The sequence below is a fragment of the Dendrobates tinctorius genome, unplaced genomic scaffold (genome assembly GCF_039654945.1).
Source record: "Dendrobates tinctorius isolate UK_male_01 unplaced genomic scaffold, ASM3965494v1 ptg000008l, whole genome shotgun sequence".
Taxonomy (NCBI): domain Eukaryota; kingdom Metazoa; phylum Chordata; class Amphibia; order Anura; family Dendrobatidae; genus Dendrobates; species Dendrobates tinctorius.
The window spans coordinates 30,438,944-30,458,313 of NW_027361676.1; the positions used below are offsets into that span (position 1 = coordinate 30,438,944).

General features: G+C 44.5%; 1 protein-coding gene across 1 annotated transcript in view; it reads right to left on the reverse strand.

Moving 5' to 3' along the window:
- The window catches only part of FSTL5 (follistatin like 5), a 1,180,017-nt gene that overhangs the window by 159,783 nt on the left and 1,000,864 nt on the right, over positions 1-19,370 (reverse strand). Inside the window, exon 10 of the mRNA XM_073576841.1 lies at positions 16,941-17,075. Within this exon, the coding sequence (XP_073432942.1) occupies positions 16,941-17,075 (135 nt within the window). The remainder of the gene's footprint in view (positions 1-16,940; positions 17,076-19,370) is intronic.

Here is a 19,370-nt window from a genome sequence, read left to right on the forward strand (position 1 = left end):
CCTGATTCCAGCGATGTGTCACTTATTGGACTGCTTGGTGCAGTTTTGATAGAATCCCTGGTTTCTCTGACATAAATATAGTAGTGGTCAGATAGCTAAGCTGTGTATAACCCCATCCACATTCTTAAGTGGCAGCTTCCTGTGAACACTGTGCATAGTCGTCAAGCAGCCAATCAGTGATGGGGGTGTGGTTACGCAGATAAGCCGGTCTTAGTTCGGCAGTGATAAGATAATAAACTGCTAATAAAACACTGATTGTATTGAAACTACAACTGAAATCAGACTCTCAGACCCTATATCATGTTGCTCTCAGATTAAATAGCTAAAACTTGGTGACAGATTCCCTTTAAGAGATAGCATGGGTTTGGAGCAATAATCTTTCAATTAGTCTCATAGCTTCTAAACTTGTGAATCAGTTATATTATTTTCCCTCCAAGGTCCAATTTTCCAGACTTCTAAGCATTTTCTTACTTTACAAAATGAACATTCTGGTATAATTCTCCCGGAAGGAGCTATGTGTATAAAGAGAACAATACTAATTCCATATAAATACTCATGGCCATTCTAAATGTGTAGGTGTTTGCATATAAAACTGATGTGATTGATTACACACTTCCAATCTCACTTCGTAAAAGCTCTTTAAAAAAGATGTACTATATTTCAGAGATATTCCTTGCATACATTAGTGTCTCAGGAAGCCATAATGTAAAAATAATTTTGTTTACATATAGAGCAAAAGCACAGACATAAAATTAGTTATCTTGTGTATATTATGTTTTAGGAAATTAACGAAAAAGGCATTGTTAAGTGCTGCGATGACATGTTTATTTTGGTAAATGTGACATAAAAAAAAGGATAGTGGCAGGCGCTTTCAGTAAAATATTGCAGCTTAATTTCTAGCCAGACAAAATGCTGATGTGGTCACTATTATATATAAATCTGCTGTAAATAAAAAGCCACTTTAAGTGTGCACTGAATAACAATACAAATATGGGTGTGAGAGCAAATTAAGCTAAATCGAATGATAGTAATGAAATGAGCCTGATAATCAACCTCATGTTCTCATATTTCTTCCTCTTAATGATATTTATAAAATTTACGAAATGTTGGTAATAATATAAAATACTAAAAATAAATCCCATAAAGTAAGACTATAGTCAAAAGTAAAAAAAAAAAAAGCTAAAGTGTAAAGATGGCGTAGATATGCATTCCCCATATGTTCTCTGTAAAAGTGCTGTTTGTTTCTTTGTAAAACCCCTTCGCACAACAATTTGAGCATTTTAATGCTGTTTTGCGCCCTTCATGACCGGATATATTTTCGGTTTTGCGTTTTCGTTTTTTGCTCCCCTTCTTCTCAGAGCCATAACTTTTTTATTTTCCGTAAATATGGCCATGTGAGGGCTTGTTTTTTGTGAGACGAGTTGTACTTTTGAATGATACCATTGGTTTTACCATGTTGTGTACTAGAAAACGGGAAAAAAATTCCAAGTGAGGTGAAATTGCAAACAAAGTGCAATCCCACACTTGTTTTTTGTTTGGCTGTTTTACTAGGTTCACTAAATGCTAAAACTGACCTGCCATTATGATTCTCCAGGTCATTACAAGTTCATAGACACCAAACATGTCTAGGTTCTTTTTTATCTAAGAGGTGAAAAAAAATTCCAAACTTCATTAAGACAAAAAAGGGCGCCATTTTCCAAGACCCATAGCGTCTTCATTTTTCATGATCTCGGGTTGGGTGAAAGCTTATTTTTTGCGTGCAAAGCTGACGTTTGTAATTATACCATTTTGGTGCAGATATAATCTTTTGATCACCCATTATTTCATTTTAATGCAATGTCGCGGTGACAAAAAAACCTTAATTTTGGCGTTTTTACTTTTTTCTCACTATGCCATTTAGCGATCAGGTTAATCCTTCTTTTATTGATAGATAGGGTGATCCCAAATATCTGTATGTTTGATTTTTTTATTGTTTTATTTTGAATGGGGCGAAATTTATTATTATTATTATTTATATAGCACCATTAATTCCATGGTGTTGTACATGAGACAGGGTTACATCAAAATACAAATGACACTTACAGTAAACAAACTAACAATGGCAGACTGCTACAGAGGGGAGAGGAGCCTGCCCTTGCGGGCTTACATTGTACAGGATTATGGGGAAGGAGACAGTAGGTTGGGGGAAATTTGAACTTTTATTTTTTTTATTTCTTTTCTATTTTTAAAAACATTTGTTTTTACTTTTGTCATGCTTCAATAGTCTCCATGAAGCTGCCACAACCCGATCAGCTCTGCTGCATAGAGGCAATGATCAGATCGCCTCTATGTAGCAGATTTACTCAATTACTATGAGCGCCGACCACCTGGTGGCGCTCACAGAAAGCCAGCAGTAACAACTATAGAGGTCTCCAGGAGACCTTTGGTTGTCATGCCAATGAACCAGTGACCCATGATCACGTGACTGGGGTCACCGGTGGGTGGATTTCCGGCCTGATAGCTGGAAGTGTGAGTTAAATGCCACTGACAGTATTTGACAGCTGCATTTAACAGGTTAATAGCCATGGGTGGAGCGCGATTCCACCCGTGGCTATTCCGGGCACATGTCAGCTGTTCAAAACAGTTGACATGTCCCAGGAAGGATGTGGGCTCACCGCTGGAGCCCACATCAATGGAAGGGAGTCCGACGTCGGCATAATATTACGCCTGACATTGGAAAGTGGTTAATAAATGTTTTGGTGGTATATCTTATTTTTAAACATTATGATCGTATATTTACTAGCACTTTGAAAGTCATATAGAGGAGTCAATGGAAAAAAGCAAAACAAAACGCTATACCCACAGCAAATGGTATTCTGAAAAAAAACATATAAGTGAGCCCCGAAGCATAATAAAAATGCCTAAAGATCATGTTACTACATATCTTTTCAAAATTTTTCTATAGAGCTTTCATTGCAGCTTTTGAACTAAAGTAATAAACAATGTGTTAAAATGTTATATGCGAATACAGCCTTGTTTTTTTCAAATTGCAGCTTCTTGCTATCTCCACAAAGCATTTTTCAATAACAGAGAAGATATTAACCACTTAAATTATCTTTTTATTCCTAGAAGATAAATGTTCCAATTATGCTCTAACTTTTGTTACCTGATCAAAACAAAAGTTTCATAAATATAAAAAAAATACAGTTTACGACTGTAAACTACGATCGTCCTATATGTGAGCATGATAATAGCAGCTACTGGCTGTATCCCTCTTCTGACATGTATCCGCATCTCTAAAAATCACAATTTAAAAAGGAAAAATGCTGTAAAAAGGATACATAAAAAAAAGAATGAAAAAAAATAAAAATAAAGTATTTAAAGTGAACTTGCAGCAGTAATACTGCATGTGCGGCTGCCTATAACTCTTGCTTACTCCTCCTACTTTTCCCCTTTCACGTTATAGAATTTTATAAGCAACATCTGTCACTTCCTATCATGTGAAAATCTGTGTTCACTGAATACATCTTTTACCTATGAAATCAGAGTGAATGTTCACCAAAGAGGAGAAATAATATATATTATAGTTTCCTGTTTTTACGTGTATTATTTTCTGATTTACGAAGAAAAATAAAATGACGATTACTCTTTAAACTACTAAAATTTAAAAACGGAGGAGAGGAACTAAAAATCTATAACAAAAAAATGTAAGAGTGTAAAACTAAGTCTAAAGTGTTCTTTAAATATATAAATAGTAAAACAGTGAAAACTGAAAGTATTGGCCCTTGACAAGGCAATGAGGGAGAAATTGTGGATGGTTATGAGGAAGAGGTAAAACTAATAAATATTGTTTTCTCCACTGTGTTCACAAAGGAAAATGAAATGTTGGATGAAATAAAGAGGCATAAAGCAAACACTCCATTAACCAAGCACTTTGCCTCATGCAGTTCCTTTCTGCTTCAGCAGGTAAGTACCAGTAATACCGCCTTCTAGCATGTATATGAGGATAGTCATGGAACTTAATTATGTATCTACTGCAAATACTTATTATCACATTTAGCTCATATTCCAGGTGTAATTCAAGTCAATAAATATCCCACCTAATGAAAATACCACCCTGTGATGATATGTTGAGAGTATTGTTATACCTATGTTTATTCCATAAAATTAATTTATGATTTAATGGATGTAGTCTCCTTTGAAGTGTTGTCCCTTATACAGGATCATTTTTTGCAATGCTTTTCCACAGTAATGCTGCTTAATTTTGATTGGCTTATGTCCTAACACCCAATGTCCTCTTTGGCAAGTTATTTGTACAGCCTTTATGTATTGTGCACTACAGCTTTGTTGTTTACTTTTGGATTATGGCATCGATAATTCAAATATTATGATTTCTAAAATGTCAGGGTTTCTTCCTACAGAACTGGGGAAAATCCAATTTGGTGCCAGTATTCAAGACAAGGTAAAAAACGGATCCCAGTAACTATACAATTGTAAGCCTAACCTCTACTAATTTAAAACTATTTGTAGGTTTACTAAGAGACACAATCCTGGACTATATCAATGTACAATAAAAACTATATATACAGTATATATATATATATATATATATATATATATATATATATATATATATATATATATATATGCACTGCTCAAAAAAATAAAGGGAACACTCAAATAACATCCTAGGTCTAAATGAATGAAATATTCTCATTGAATACTTTGTTCTGTACAAAGTTGAATGTGCTGCCCACATAATCACACAAAAGTCATCAATGGAAATCAAATTTTTGAACCAATGGAGGCCTGGATTTGGAGAGACCCCCAAAGTGAAAGTGCAAGCAAGTCAAAATGAAAATCAAAGCAAGACAAAATTAAAGTGGAAACAAGTCAAAATGATGCCCAGTATTGTGTGAGACCTCCACATGTCTGTATGTCCTCCCTACAATGCCTGGGCATGCTCATGATGAGGTTGCGGATGTTCTCCTGAGGGATCTCCTCCCAGACCTGGAATAAGGCATCCATCAACTCCTGGACATTCATATTGCAACGTGACGTTGGTGGTTGGAGTGAGACATGCTGTCCCAGATGTGCTCAATCAGATTCAGGTCTGGGGAATGGACAAGCCAGTCCATAGCTTCAATGCCTTCATCTTGCAGGAACTGCTGACACATGAGGTCTGGCAATGTCCTGCATTAGGAGGAACTCAGAGCCAACCGCACCAGCATATGGTCTCACAAGGGGTCTGAGGATGTCATCACGGTACCTAATGGCATTCAGGCTACCTCTGGCAAGCACATGGAGGACTGTGTGGCCCTCCAAAGAAGTGCCTCCCCACACCATTACTGACCCACAGCCAAACCGGTCATGCTGAAGGATGTCGCAGAGAGCAGGTTCACACTCAGCACATGTGACAGACTTGACAGTGTCTGGAGATGTCATGGAGAGCGATCTGCTGCCTGCAACATCCTTCAGCATGACCAGTTTGGCAGTGGGTCAGTAATGGTGTGGGGTGGCATTTCTTTGGAGGGCCACACAGCCCTCCATGTGCTCACCAGAGGTAGCCTGACTGCCATTAGCTACCAAGATGAGATCCTAAGACCCCTTGTGAGACTATATGCTGGTGCGGTTGGCCCTGGGTTCCTTCTAATGTGTCACAGCCCCCGTCGCGCACCCCTCCATGACCCCCGTCGCACGCTCTCCTACTTACCTGCCTGCACCACAGCCTCTCCCCCTCCAGTGCCGGCAGCGTCCTCCTCTGACCGGGCCGCGGCCTGTGACATCACTGTGACTTCTGCGCATGCGCCATAGGCCACGGCCGGCTCTCCCTGCTTGATCTTATACTCCGGCGGTGCCCTGACCCAGTAGCACCGCCGGACCAATGGGGGAAGATCCTCGCCTATATCAGGCCACCCTCCCTTAGTGGAGACGCCTAATCATTGTTGTATTTTCAGCTTTAGGCTCCTGTGCCTTGCCAGTGCACGGCTCCTGTTCTCACCCTCCTGTGCTTTCTTGCAGTTCTACTCTGGCCCTGTGTGTGTGTTCCTGCCTACCTGTGCCTGTTCCAGCAGTCCTACTCTGGTCCTGCCTAACCGTGTCTGGTTCCTGCAATCCTGCTCTGGTCCTGTTTACCCGTGTCTCAGTATCTTGCTATTCTACTCCTGTCTTCCTCTGAGTCCTACGTCCTCCCTGTGCCCATTGGACCAGGTCCTTGGTCTCGCTCCAGTCCAGTCCGAGCTGCCCCTCTTGGTTCCGACTGCCATGGTATTCAAACCCCTGGGCCTGCGCCTAACACTCCCTGTATAGAGGTAGGTCCCACCAGTGTGCTCGTCTGGGGCCCCTCGGTGCCACGGTCCAGAGGGTCTACTCCGGGAAAACCCCTTGCCTAGCGCCTCGCTAACAGTACGATCAGGCCATGGATCCCACCGGTGCATCTGCTCCCGCTCAAAAGGAGTTGCTCTTTTTGTGGGAGAACCAGGGGCGAATCATGTCCGTAATGAAGTCCATGGAGTCACGCTTGTCAGCTCTTCAGGCCGCCGATCCGGGAAATGCTGCCCAGTTGGCCAGTCTCCAACAGGAGCTGGGCCAGCAGCGTGACGCCCAGTCCCATATTTTGACTTATATGGCCTCTGTTGATAACCGTTTGGTGGCCCTCCAGTCTGCCGCTGCAGCATCTGCCGCTCCCCCCGGTCCCGCTTCTTTTCCTTCTCCCCGTCTTGTCAAACCACCCCGGTACAGTGGCGACCCAAAACATTGTAGAGGCTTCTTAAGCCAACGTGGTCTCCACTTCGAGCTTCTACCTCACCAGTATCCCTCCGATAGAGCCAAAGTGGCCTTTATCATGTCCCATCTGGAGGGGGAGGCCCTGTCTTGGCTAAATCCTCTCTGGGAGAGGGATGATCCTGTAGTTTCTAATATTCTTTTTGGATACCTTTCGTAAGGTGTTTGATGAGCCAGAACGGGTAGCCTCTCTTACCGAGTCACTTTTCAACCTCCACCAGGGTGCCCTGAGTGTTGGTCAGTATGCCATCTGGTTCCGCACGTTGTCTTCAGAATTGGGTTGGAATAATGAGGCACTGGTAGGAGCCTTTTGGTGTGGGTTATCGGACAGGATAAAAGGATGAAATGGCCGGTCGGGATACTCCCACCACTCTCGACCTCATCTCCCTGGCTACTCGAATAGACCTCTGGTTTCAGGAGTGTGCACGGGAATCAGCTAGGGACAGGAGACCCACCAGGCCAGTCCCGTCCACGAATCAGTCCTTTAGTCCATGACCAACGGGGTCCGCTCACATGCCTCCTCCCGAGCCCATGCAAGTTGACGGCGACAGGTTGGCTGAGTCGCGTCAGAGAGAGAGACGGGTGCAAGGTCTGTGTCTCTATTGTGGAGGAGCGTCGCATTTCATCCGTTCTTGTCCTGAGAGACTGGGAAACTCTTCCACCTAGGCCAGGTAAGAGAGGCCTCCCTAGGTGTTAATAATTTCTCTCAAGCCCTCACAATTTCTGTTCTTTTGCTTTTAGGGGAGAGGCGTGGGTCCGAGGTGGCCTACGTGGATTCAGGCTCGGCAGGTAACTTCATCCGGCGTGAAGAGGTTGACAAGTACCGGATTTCCGTGGTTACCCTGAAGAACCCCCGATTAATTGCTTCAGTTGATGGCAAACCGTTACCGGAACCCATCACCATGACCACCGAGGAGGTTGTGTTGCAAGTTGGCACTCTCCACCGGGAAAGAGTGATTTTCCAAGTGCTGCCCGCGTTGTCTTACGCCATTCTTCTTCGTCTCCCGTGGCTACGAATTCATCAGCCAGTCCTCGACTGGTCTTCGGGGGCGTTATTGCTCTGGGGACACGCGTGTCAAGGCTGGTGTCTGAACGCTATTTATCTGGCTGTTACCGCACGTCCACCTCTGGAGCTCCAGCCTATTGGTCCTATGCAGACGTCTTTGACAAGAAGGAGGCAGAGATCCTTCCCCCGCACCGGCCTGTCGACTGTCCAATCGAGTTAATCCCCGATTCCACTCCTTCTAGGAGTAGGATTTATCCATTGTCTCCCGCAGAAACCGCAGCCATGTCTGAATATGTCCAGGAGAACCTTGCCAAGGGATTCATACGGAAGTCCTCTTCCCCCCGCAGGAGCCTGTTTCTTCTTTAAGAAAAAAGACGGTTCACTGCGCCCTTGCATTGACTATAGGGGCTTAAACAACATCACTATCAACAACCGGTACCCTCTTCCACTTATCCCAGAGTTGTTTGATCGTCTCAGAGGGGCATGGATCTTCTCCAAGTTGGATCTCAGGGGAGCATACAATCTTATCCGCATCCGTGCCGGCGATGAATGGAAGACCGCTTTTAACACTCGTGACGGTCACTATGAGTACCTGGTTATGCCCTTTGGTCTGTGCAATCCTCCGGCTGTGTTTCAGGAGTTTGTCAATGAGATCTTCCGGGACCTTTTGTACTCCTGTGTAGTAATGTACTTGGATGACATCATTGTCTTCTCCCCAGACCGTCCGTCTCATAGGAAGACAGTCCGCTTGGTGCTTCAGCATCTTCGGGAGAATCGTTTGTACGCCAAGATGGAGAAATGCCTGTTCGAGCAAACCTCACTACCATTTCTGGGCTACATCATCTCCGATGCCGGGCTGCATATGGATCCCGAGAAACTGTCCGCCATTCTCAAATGGCCCCGCCCCGTCGGAATAAGAGCTATCCAACGTTTTCTCTGATTCGCTAACTATTACAGGCAGTTTAATCCGCACTTCTCATCACTTAACAAGCTGATCTCCACCCTTACCCGTAAGGGGATGAGTTCAAACTCCTGGACACCAAAGGCTGAAGAGGCCTTCCAGTCACTGAACCAGGCATTTTCCACGGCCCCTGTGTTGTCCCGTCCTGACAGCAGCAAACCCTTCGTGCTGGAGGTGGACACATCCTCGACAGGTGCCGGGGCTGTATTATCTCTGAAAACCACCTCTGGTCGCCTACGCCCTTGTGGATTCTTCTCCAAATCCTTCTCCTCATCCGAGTGCAATTACTCGATTGGCGACCGTGAACTCTTGGCCATCAAGTTGGCATTGGAGTAGTGGCGTCATCTTCTGGATGGAGCTGTCCATCCATTTGTTATCTACTCGGACCACAAGAACCTTGCCTACCTTCAGTCCGCCCAGAGACTCATCCCTCGGCAGGCCAGGTGGTCCTTGTTCTTCACTCGCTTTGATTTTGAGCTCCATTTTCGCCCTGGGGACAGAAACACCAAAGCAGATGCCCTATCCAGAGTCTTCCAACCGTCCGTGGTAGGGGAGGAACCATCTCACATCATCGAGCCCACAAAGATTATCACCGTGGTACCACTGAGTTTGCTTTCTCCACCCCAGGCAAGACTCTCGTGCCAGAGAGTGTCAAAAGAAGAGTTCTGCTTTGGGGGCATTTCTCCAAATTGGCAGGCCATGCCAGAATTCAGAAGACTCTTGCCCTCATATCTCAGCACTATTGGTGGCCAACTCTCCGCCAAGATCTGGCAGACTTCGTTGCCTCCTGTCCCTCTTGCGCTAGGAATAAAATATCTCGTCGGTCTCCATTTGGTCTGCTGCTCTCTCTGCCAGCTCCTATGTCACCTTGGGAGAATATTGCCATGGACTTTATCACCAATTAGCCCCGCTCTTCTGGTTGTACGGTGATTCTTGTAGTAGTGGACCGCTTTTCCAAAATGGCACATTTTATTCCTCTGAGCAGCCTCCCCTCTGCGCCCGGATTAGTCAAGATCTTAATCCATTAGATTTTTAGGCTTCACAGGCTACCGCAACGTATTGTGTCTGACCGTGGAGTCCAGTTTACTTCCAAGTTTTGGAGAGCCCCTTGCAGACTCCTGGATATATCCCTGGATTTCTCATCCACCTACCACCCGCAGACCAACAGACAAGTAGAGCGAAGAACTAACCTGACGTTGACGGGATATCTTCATCACTTCTCCAATGCCCATCAGGACGACTGGTTTGACCTGCTTCCCTGGGCGGAATTCGCCTACAACAATCATGCCGGCGAATCCTCTACCAAGTCATCGTTCTTCGTGGTGTTTGGCAGACATCCCAACATACCTCTCTCTGTAGCTCTGGCCTCCGAGGTACCTGCAGCCAACTCCTTGTCCCAAGAATTTTCCGAAATCTGGTCCGAGACCACCACGGCACTCAAGAGGGCCAGTGAACAGATGAAGAATCATGCGGACAAGAGGAGGTTAGATCCTCCGCCGTTTCACGCCGGGGATAAAGTCTGGCTCTCGTCCAAGTATATCCGGTTAAAGTTACCCTTATACAAGCTGGGTCCCCGCTACATCGGTCCTTTTGAGATCCTGGAACATGTCAGTGAAGTCACCTACAAGTTGAGGTTGCCTGCTTCGCTCCGTATCCCGAACACCTTCCACGTCTCTCTCCTGAAAGCCGTGGTACTAAATCAGTTCCATCTCTCACTCTGTCCTGCTCCTCGGCCGGTGGGCTCCGACAACACCTTCGAGGTAAGAGATATTCTCACCATGAAAAGAGTCAGAGGGAGGACCTTTTTCCTGATTGACTGGAGGGGTTTTGGTCCTGAGGAAAGATCCAGGGAGCCTCGGGAGAACATCAACGCTCCCCGCATTCTCAGGAGATTTTTTGCCAATCGCAGTAGGGGGTGGCTTAAGGGGGAGGGTACTGTCACGGCCCCATTGCGCACCCCTCCACGGCCCCTGTCACATGCTCTCCTACTTACCTGCCTGCACCGCAGCCTCTCCTCCTCCAGCGCCGGTGGCGTTCTCCTCTGACGAGCAGCGGCCTGTGACGTCACTGCGACTTCTGCGCATGCGCCATAGGCAGCGGCCGGCTCTCCCCATTTCATCTTATACTCCGGCGGTGCCCTGACCCGGTAGCACCGCCGGATCAATGGGGGAAGATCCTCGCCTATATCAGGCCGCCCTCCCTTAGTGGAGGCGCCTGATCATTGTTGTATTTTCAGCCTTAGGCTCCTATGCCTAGCCAGTGCACGGCTCCTGTTCTCACCTCCTGTGCTTCCGTGCAGTTCTACTCTGGCCCTGTGTGTGTTCCTGCCTACCCGTGCCTATCCATGCCTGTTCCTGCAGTCCTACTCTGGTCCTGTCTACCCGTGCCTATCCGTGCCTGTTCCTGCAGTCCTGCTCCGGTCCTGCCTACCCGTGCCTATCTGTGCCTGTTCCTGCAGTCCTACACCGGTCCTGCTTACCCGTGCCTAACCGTGTCTGGTTCCTGCAGTCCTGCTCCGGTCCTGTTTACCCGTGTCTCAGCCTCCTGCTAATCTACTCCTGTCTTCCTCTGAGGCAAGGCCTACGTCCTCCCTGTGCCCATTGGACCAGGTCATCGGTCTCACTCCAGTCCAGTCCGAGCCGCCCCTCTTGGTTCTGGCTGCCGTGATATTTGAACCCCTGGGCCTGCGCCTAATGCTCCCTGTATAGGGTCGGTCCCACCAGATTCCTCATCCGGGGCCCCTCGGTGCCACGGTCCAGAGGGTCCTCTCCAGGAAAACCACTTGCCTAGCGCCTCGCTAACATAATGGAGGACAATGCCAGACCTCATGTAGCTGGAGTGTGTCAGCAGTTCCTGCAAGATGAAGGCATGGAAGCTATGGACTAGCCTGCCCGTTCCTTAGACCTGAATCCAATTGAGCACATCTGGGACAGCATGTCTCGCTCCATCGACCAACGTCACGTTGCACCACAGACTGTCAAGGAGTTGATGGATGCTTAGGTCCAGGTATGGGAGAAAATCCCTCAGGAGAACATGTGCAACCTCATCAGGAGCATGCCCAGGCATTGTAGATAGGTCATACAGGCACATGGAGGCCACACACAATACTGAGCAACATTTTGACTTGTTTCCACTGTCATGCCCGCCATGTCTGTTATGGTGCATGAACCATGGAGCAGTGTGAACGCACACCGAACTATCATGCCCACCATGTCTGTTATGCCACATGACCCCTGGAGCAGTGTGCACGCGCATCGAACTATCATGCCCACCATGTCTGGTATGCTGCTTGACTCCTGGAGCAGTGTGCACATGCACTGAACTATCATGCCCATTATGTCTTATGCTGCAAGATCCCTGGAAGCAGTGTGCACACGCACCTCGTGACTGCTGTGCTGCAAGATGCCTGGAGCAGTGTGCACACGCGCCTCATCTCATGGCTGCCTGCCAGTGCGCATGTGTTTTTTACCCTATGGCTACACGCCGTTGCTGTGTGACCAGCCGTCTCTGCTCTGCCTGCAGCAATCCTCTCTGTGATCCTGGAGCCCCTGATCATGTGACCTTTCCTATGTTCCAGCACTTCTGATCCAGCTATCCTCTCTATGGTCTTGGAGGACTCGACCATGTGACCCTCTCTATGATCCTGGAGGATCTGAACCAGAAGTCCTCCCCTGGTCCTGACCCGGAAGTGCAGGTGCTAATGCCCTATATCAGACCACCCCTTCCTATGGTTTGGGCCTGAGTATCATGTTGCTTCCCTGAATGGCTGCTTGGTCGCTCCCTGTATTCTGTGCCCCTGCACTCTGCCCTGTAGTGCTTCTCTGCACACGCTTTGTGCTTGTATTCTGCCTCTTGTCTCGTGCCATGTCTTGTGTTGTCTTTTGTGCCATGCTTTGTCTCTGCTATCCTTGGACCTGTAGTACTTCCTATGTTCTCTGCCTTTGTCTGTTTTCGCCATGTCTTGTCCTCGCTATGCTTTGCCTTGTAGTACTTTCTAAGTTCTCTGCCTTGCCTTGCCTGATTTGCCATGTCTGGCCTTTGCTATTCTGAGCCTTGAAGTACTTCCACGATCTCTGTCTCTGCATGGTTTTCCATACTCTGTCTTATGGTGCTCTCTTGCACATTCCATGTCTAGTCTCAAGGTTCTGCCTTGACCCAGCTCTGGGCTTCGGCCTATGCTCCGCTGCTAGACTTTGTCCTATTGTGCTCTCTAGCACATTTCATGGCTAGTCTCAAAGTTCTCCCTTGACCCGGCTCTGGGCTTCGGCCTACGCTCCGCTGCTAGCCCTTTTCTCTCTGACCCCGCTCTATGCTTCTGCTTACGTTCCGCTCCTTGTTCCATACCTTGTCTAGCTTTGCCCTGCCTTGTTTCTTCATGTGCCCTTTGCATGCAACTGGCCTTCCTAGCCTCCTGTCGGTGCCTCAGCCGTGCCCGCCCTAGCCGTGCCCGCCTGCTTGTGCCTCAGCCGTGCTTGTCGGCCAGTGACAGCTGTGTCGCCTGTTATGCCTCAGCCGGGATCGCTGGAGTCTTGCCCATCTGTCTGTGCCGCAGCCCGACCAGCTAGCCAGTGCCCCAGCCATGCTCTCTGTGCTTCCTTGCACCCACACTGTCTCTGCAGTGTGCTTTGCGTGCTCCTCTCATAGCACGCGTAGCTCACCCCCTTGATCTTGCCCCTGACACTCCCTGTATAGGGGGTGGTTTCTCACAAGGTCAGCTCGCCCTAGGTGGGTGGGTGGCACGACCCAGAGGGTCCACTCTAAAGAAATCGACTCAGCGTAAATTGACTCCGTCACATCCACTTTAATTTTGTCTTGTTTTGATTTTCATTTTGACTTGTTTCCACTTCCATTTTGGGGGTCTCTCCAAGTCCAGGCCTCCATTGGTTCAACGATTTGATTTCCATTGATTTTTTTTTGTGATTACGTTGACATCACATTCAACTTTGTACAGAACAAAGTATTCAATGAGAATATTTCATTCAGTTAGATCTAGGATGTGTTATTTGAGTGTTCCCTTTATTTTTTGAGCAGTGTGTGTATATAAATATATATACAGTCATATGTTAAAGTTTGGGCACCCCTATTAATGTTAACCTTTTTTCTTTATAACAATTTTGGTTTTTGCAAAAGCTATTTCAGTTTCATATATCTAATAACTGATGGACTCCGGTATATTTCTGGATTCAAATGAGGTTTATTGTACTAACAGAAAATGTGCAATCTGCATTTTAACAAAATTTGACCGGTGCAAAAGTATGGGCACCTCAACATAAAAGTGACATTAAAATTTCATAGATCCTCCTTTTGCAAAAATAACAGCCTCTAGTCACTTCCTGTAGCTATTAATGAGTTCCTGGATCCTGGATGAAGGTATTTGTGACCATTCCTGTTTTACAAAACAATTCCAGTTCAGTTTGATGGTCGCGGAGCATGGACAGCCCGCTTCAAATCATCCCACAGATGTTCAATGATATTCAGGTCTGGGGACTGGGATGCCCATTCCAGAACATTGAAATTGTTCCTCTGCATGAATGCCTGAGTAGATTTGGAGCAGTGTTTTGGATCATTGTCTTGCTGAAATATCCATCCCCTGCGTAACTTCAACTTCGTCACTGATTCTTGCACATTATTGTCAAGAATCTGCTGATACTGAGTTGAATCCATGCGACCCTCAACTTTAACAAGATTCCCAGTGCCGGCATTGGCCACGCAGCCCCAAAGCATGATGGAACCTCCACCAAATTTTACTGTGGGTAGCAAGTGTTTTTCTTGGAATGCTGTGTTTTTTAACCTCCATGCATAACGCCTTTTTGTATGACCAAGCAACTGAATCTTTGTTTCATCAGTCCACAGGACCTTCTTCCAAAATGTAACTGGTTTGTCCAAATGTGCTTTTGCATACCTCAGGAGACTCTGTTTGTGGCGTGCTTGCAGAAACGGCTTCTTTCGCATCACTCTCCCATACAGCTTCTCCTTGTGCAAAGTGCGCTGTATTGTTGACCGATGCACAGTGACACCATCTGCAGCAAGATGATGCTGCAGGTCTTTGGAGGTGGTCTGTGGATTGTCCTTGACTGTTCTCACCATTCTTCTTCTCTGCCTTTCTGATATTTTTCTCGGCCTGCCACTTCTGGGCTTAACAAGAACTGTACCTGTGTTCTTCCATTTCCTTACTATGTTCCTCACAGTGGAAACTGACAGGTTAAATCTCTGAGACAACTTCTTGTATCCTTCCCCTGAAAAGCTATGTTGAATAATCTTTGTTTTCAGATCATTTGAGAGTTGTTTTGAGGAGCCCATGATGCCACTCTTCATAGGAGAATCAAATAGGAGAACTACTTGCAAGTGGCCACCTTAAATACCTTTTCTCATGATTTGATACACCTGGCTATGAAGTTCAAAGCTCAATGAGGTTACAAAACCAATTTAGTGCTTCAGGAAGTCAGTAAAAAGTAGTTAGGAGTGTTCAAATCCAGAAAATGATAAGGGTGCCCATACTTTTGCACCGGTCAAATTTTGTTTAAATGCAGATTGCACATTTTCTGTTAGTACAATAAACCTCATTTGAATCCAGAAATATAACTGAGTCCATCAGTTATTAGATATATGAAACTGAAATAGTTGTTGCAAAAAACAAAATTGTTCTAAAGAAAAAAGGTTAACATTAATAGGGGTGCCCAAACTTTAACATATGACTGTATGTATATATATATATATATATATATATATATATATACATACATACATACATACATACATACATACACACACACACACACACACACACACGTTAACCATTGGCTGCTATTTCTCCAACCATTGAGGGCGATTGAAAGATTAAATAATAAGAATAATCCTTATACTTACCTTACAGCTCTGCGCATGAGCACGCAAGGTCACAGTGAACGTCATGATATTGTGAGTTTTAAGTGCATTTGTGCAGAATCATATGGATTTCGGCACTCGTGGAGGTGAGTAGGAGATGCAACAAGGACCAGACAGCTGACGTTGAGGAGCTGAAGGTGTGGAGTGCTGAGTTGTAAGCTGAATATATGTATTTTTTTATTTACCTTTACGTACCTTTATTATAAAAAATAAAATAAAATGATGCAGTTACATAAATGGGTAAATTTAAAATGGAGTCTTCTTTATTGATTCCTGCTTTAAAAAGTTACTTCTGTTGCTTCATCCTGAGAGCCTCTAGAGGCCTCTAGATGAATCAATAAAGAAAAGTCAATCTTAAATTTACCCACAGATGTGCCGGCTTCATTTTTTACCCTTTTGTCTGATGTTTACTGTGAGCCAGCAGAGAAGTGGCACCCATCTATATTAGCAAATAAAAGTTGTGAGTCTCGCCCCAACATTCTTTTTCCCTATTTACCTTTATTACCACTTGGGTCTGTAGAGAAACACAGAATCATAAGGTAAATTAAGTTTGCAGAGAGTAACTTCTCTGTAAATCAAATTTCCTGGGAAAATATACAGGAACATATAAATTCAAACTTTGCCAGAGTCACTCATCTCTAGTAAGGATAGGTCATTAATATTTTATGCTAAAGGAACCTCTTTAGCAAAGAAAGAAAGTTTTTACACAATAATAGATTGGTGAGGAGACTAAAGAACTCTATACCAAAGGCAGCTGTCCTGGTAAAGTCACAGAGTTTATTATGAGCTTCACATGTTAAAATGCATAAAAGTGTTTTTTTTTTATTTTGAAGAGGTTAATAGTTTTCCTTCATCAACTGGAGAGTTGTGCAGTATGTAGAGTAGACTGCCCTAACAATATGGCATTATTACACAAGGAAGGAGATTAGTGCAAAACCTGTAATACCATATTAGTAAATGCTACTACATCTGGATAATGAAACTATGTCAACATTGTAGAGCAAACACCAAAAATCATGATACATTTGCTAACAAAGAAGACAATGATTTTGATGGATTTGTTATCGCATAAGTGCTTGAATACATACACACTTTTTCTGGAAAGTAGAATGGCATCAGGAGAAAAAAAAACAAGAACAATCAAAGAAATAATGGTTCTACTTATAAGAATAATGAGAATAAACAATTCATGATAGAAATATGATTGTTGTCACATACTGAAGCAATAAATTAATTAGTGTAGCAGTGTTATTGTGGGTAAATGGACTTAAAAATTGCCGATATATAAAAGCCCTAGTGTAAAACTTTATAATGTGTGATACATACGTGTCTTTCTGGCTGAATCTTCTACAAAGAGGGAAGAAATATCTTCATCTACTCCAGCAGCATTCTTGGCAATGCAGGTATACGCACCAGTGTCTTCATAGCGTACATTGCTGATGTGCACTTCACTGCCATTTGCTAGGGGGGAATTAACAGATGTTAAAAATAATTTGTCAAGTATATAGTTATTTTCTAAACAAAATGATAATCTGTTACATTGCATAATTATGTAAACATTAAAACTAGAATAGAATGAGAAAGGTTACTGAAGGTACTGCAGTATTTTCATGCTGTTGAAAGTCCAGAGCTGTAGCCGTAGTAACCACAATAACAGAACAGGCAAAAAAAACAAAACAAGTCAGCACTAGCCCCTTTTTCAGCGCACTGCTCATGCAGGCACTAATCAAACCAGACGAGCACAATTTGTGCACTCCTTTAGTATTGCTAGCAAGATAAGACCCCTTTTTTGTGCTTTGTCTGTTTCCAGTTCCTCCATTTCATGCATACACCTTTTAATTTTCATCTCATAGTAGTGATGGAACAGGGGCTGAGCTTTTTCTAATTACAAACTTGCAGTGTTGTCAGTTCTGTTGTATCCTCTATCCACTCACTGGCTGCTCAGGGATGAAAGATGAAGGTATTACAAATCACTGTAGCTCTGCAGAGAGATGAGTGACGAGAGTGGACTGTCTGTCATTCCATGTCTCACACAGGAGAAAACCTGCTCTAAGCTAATGTGTGTTCTTTTTTTTCTCCAGTATATTGCTGCGTGCTGTTGATTGCTAAATCTTATGGCATTGAAAAAGTACATGCATCCATTGAAAAATCTTTGGTAACATCCCCTTGGACTTAATATATGATTATAACCTGAACTTTACAGGCTAATATTTCTGCAAATTAAATTTAAAAGAGGAGAAATAAAAACTACATATTACTCAGTTCTGCGGCTACTATTCCATGATATAACCTGTTTAAAATAGTTAAACTGGTGAAAACTCCACTTTAACTGGAATATTTTGAAGTACATACAGTATAACTTACTTATTAATTTTATTTCAGGTCATAAACAAAATGCTGCTGTTAGTTTTTGTGCAATTTAATATATATCACATACAGTAACTAACACGATACCTTAATTTTCATAGGTCATTATAAAGCATAGGAATTATCTATACATTTTTTGTATGGATAAGAGGCCTTAAGAGCTGTGATGGATCGCATAGAGGAAGGGGATGTCGACTTCACTCACCTCGGGGGGGAGGGGAGAGAAGGACACAGAAGGGATCGACTCTGTGGCACCACCACTTGCCTCAGGTCAGTCAGGGAACTGCACCGAGAGAAAATAGCTTTCCTTTTTAGGTACAAGATATTGAGTCTCTCCTAGTGAGGGGGATATATATCACCAGTTTAGGCTTGGGATATATATATATTTTAACTCTCCTGGCCATCACTGCCTCACTAAAACAGTACGGTCCTGCTGACACCAGTTTCTCATTTGATATAAGCACCGTCCATCAGCAGGCTTATATCTAGTCAGAAACCAACCCGGATAGCGTATAATAACGAACAGAGTGTGTGGACGTGGGGATTCGTGTATTAATATAAAAGAGCAGCCCAAGTTTAATTTTATATTTAATCGCAGAAAGGTATGCTAGAAATATACAGGCATATATTTACAGGACAATATTCAGGTATACAGTTAAGAGTGTAGTAGAAGGATAGGGCATAGATAGGTTGCAATTACCATGTTATGTAGCATGTGACCACAGGGAGGCAATGATGGATCACAGGTCCAAATCTTAGTTATGAGCTTTCCTGGGCACATCAGCTAATGGATCCTCCTGCCAGTAGAAAACTAAGCTCAAAAAAGAGGAGCTGCCTCTTATCTCCTAGGCTGCTCCCTCCAACACTCTGTGCCCACCTCTGGGCTTGTGCAGCCTCTCTCCTCCCATAGTTGAAAGCATGATTTTCTGTCCAGTACCATAGAGGATCATAAATTTCATCAGGAATCTCTGAATGGAATGGCAGCGGTGTCACTGGATTCTGCTGGATTTTATCCGTGCAGGGAGACCAAAAATGCCTACCATATGGAAACCCTGGAAGCGATGCTTCATAACTCCATAACACAGGAGTCTACAGGTGGCTGCCGGGCATGGGTGTGTGGGGGAAGGAATGCAGTTCCTAGAATGTGCTCGGCTAGGCTCAGAGATATTGCATTCAGTTATTATAGGTTATTTTCCAGATTCAATACTTCAAAGCCTTGCTGTGACCTGTGGTGCTTGAGTTAGACAAAGGAATCCAGTTTGGCTGTAGCTGCACTAGAGCTCACACCCTTGTGCTAATTGCTTGTCACAGAGCTTCAAAGGGCTTGTTCCTAGAGTTTAATTAAAGGAAAACAATGATCCTGTGGAATCCCAAGGGTGGGGGAACACC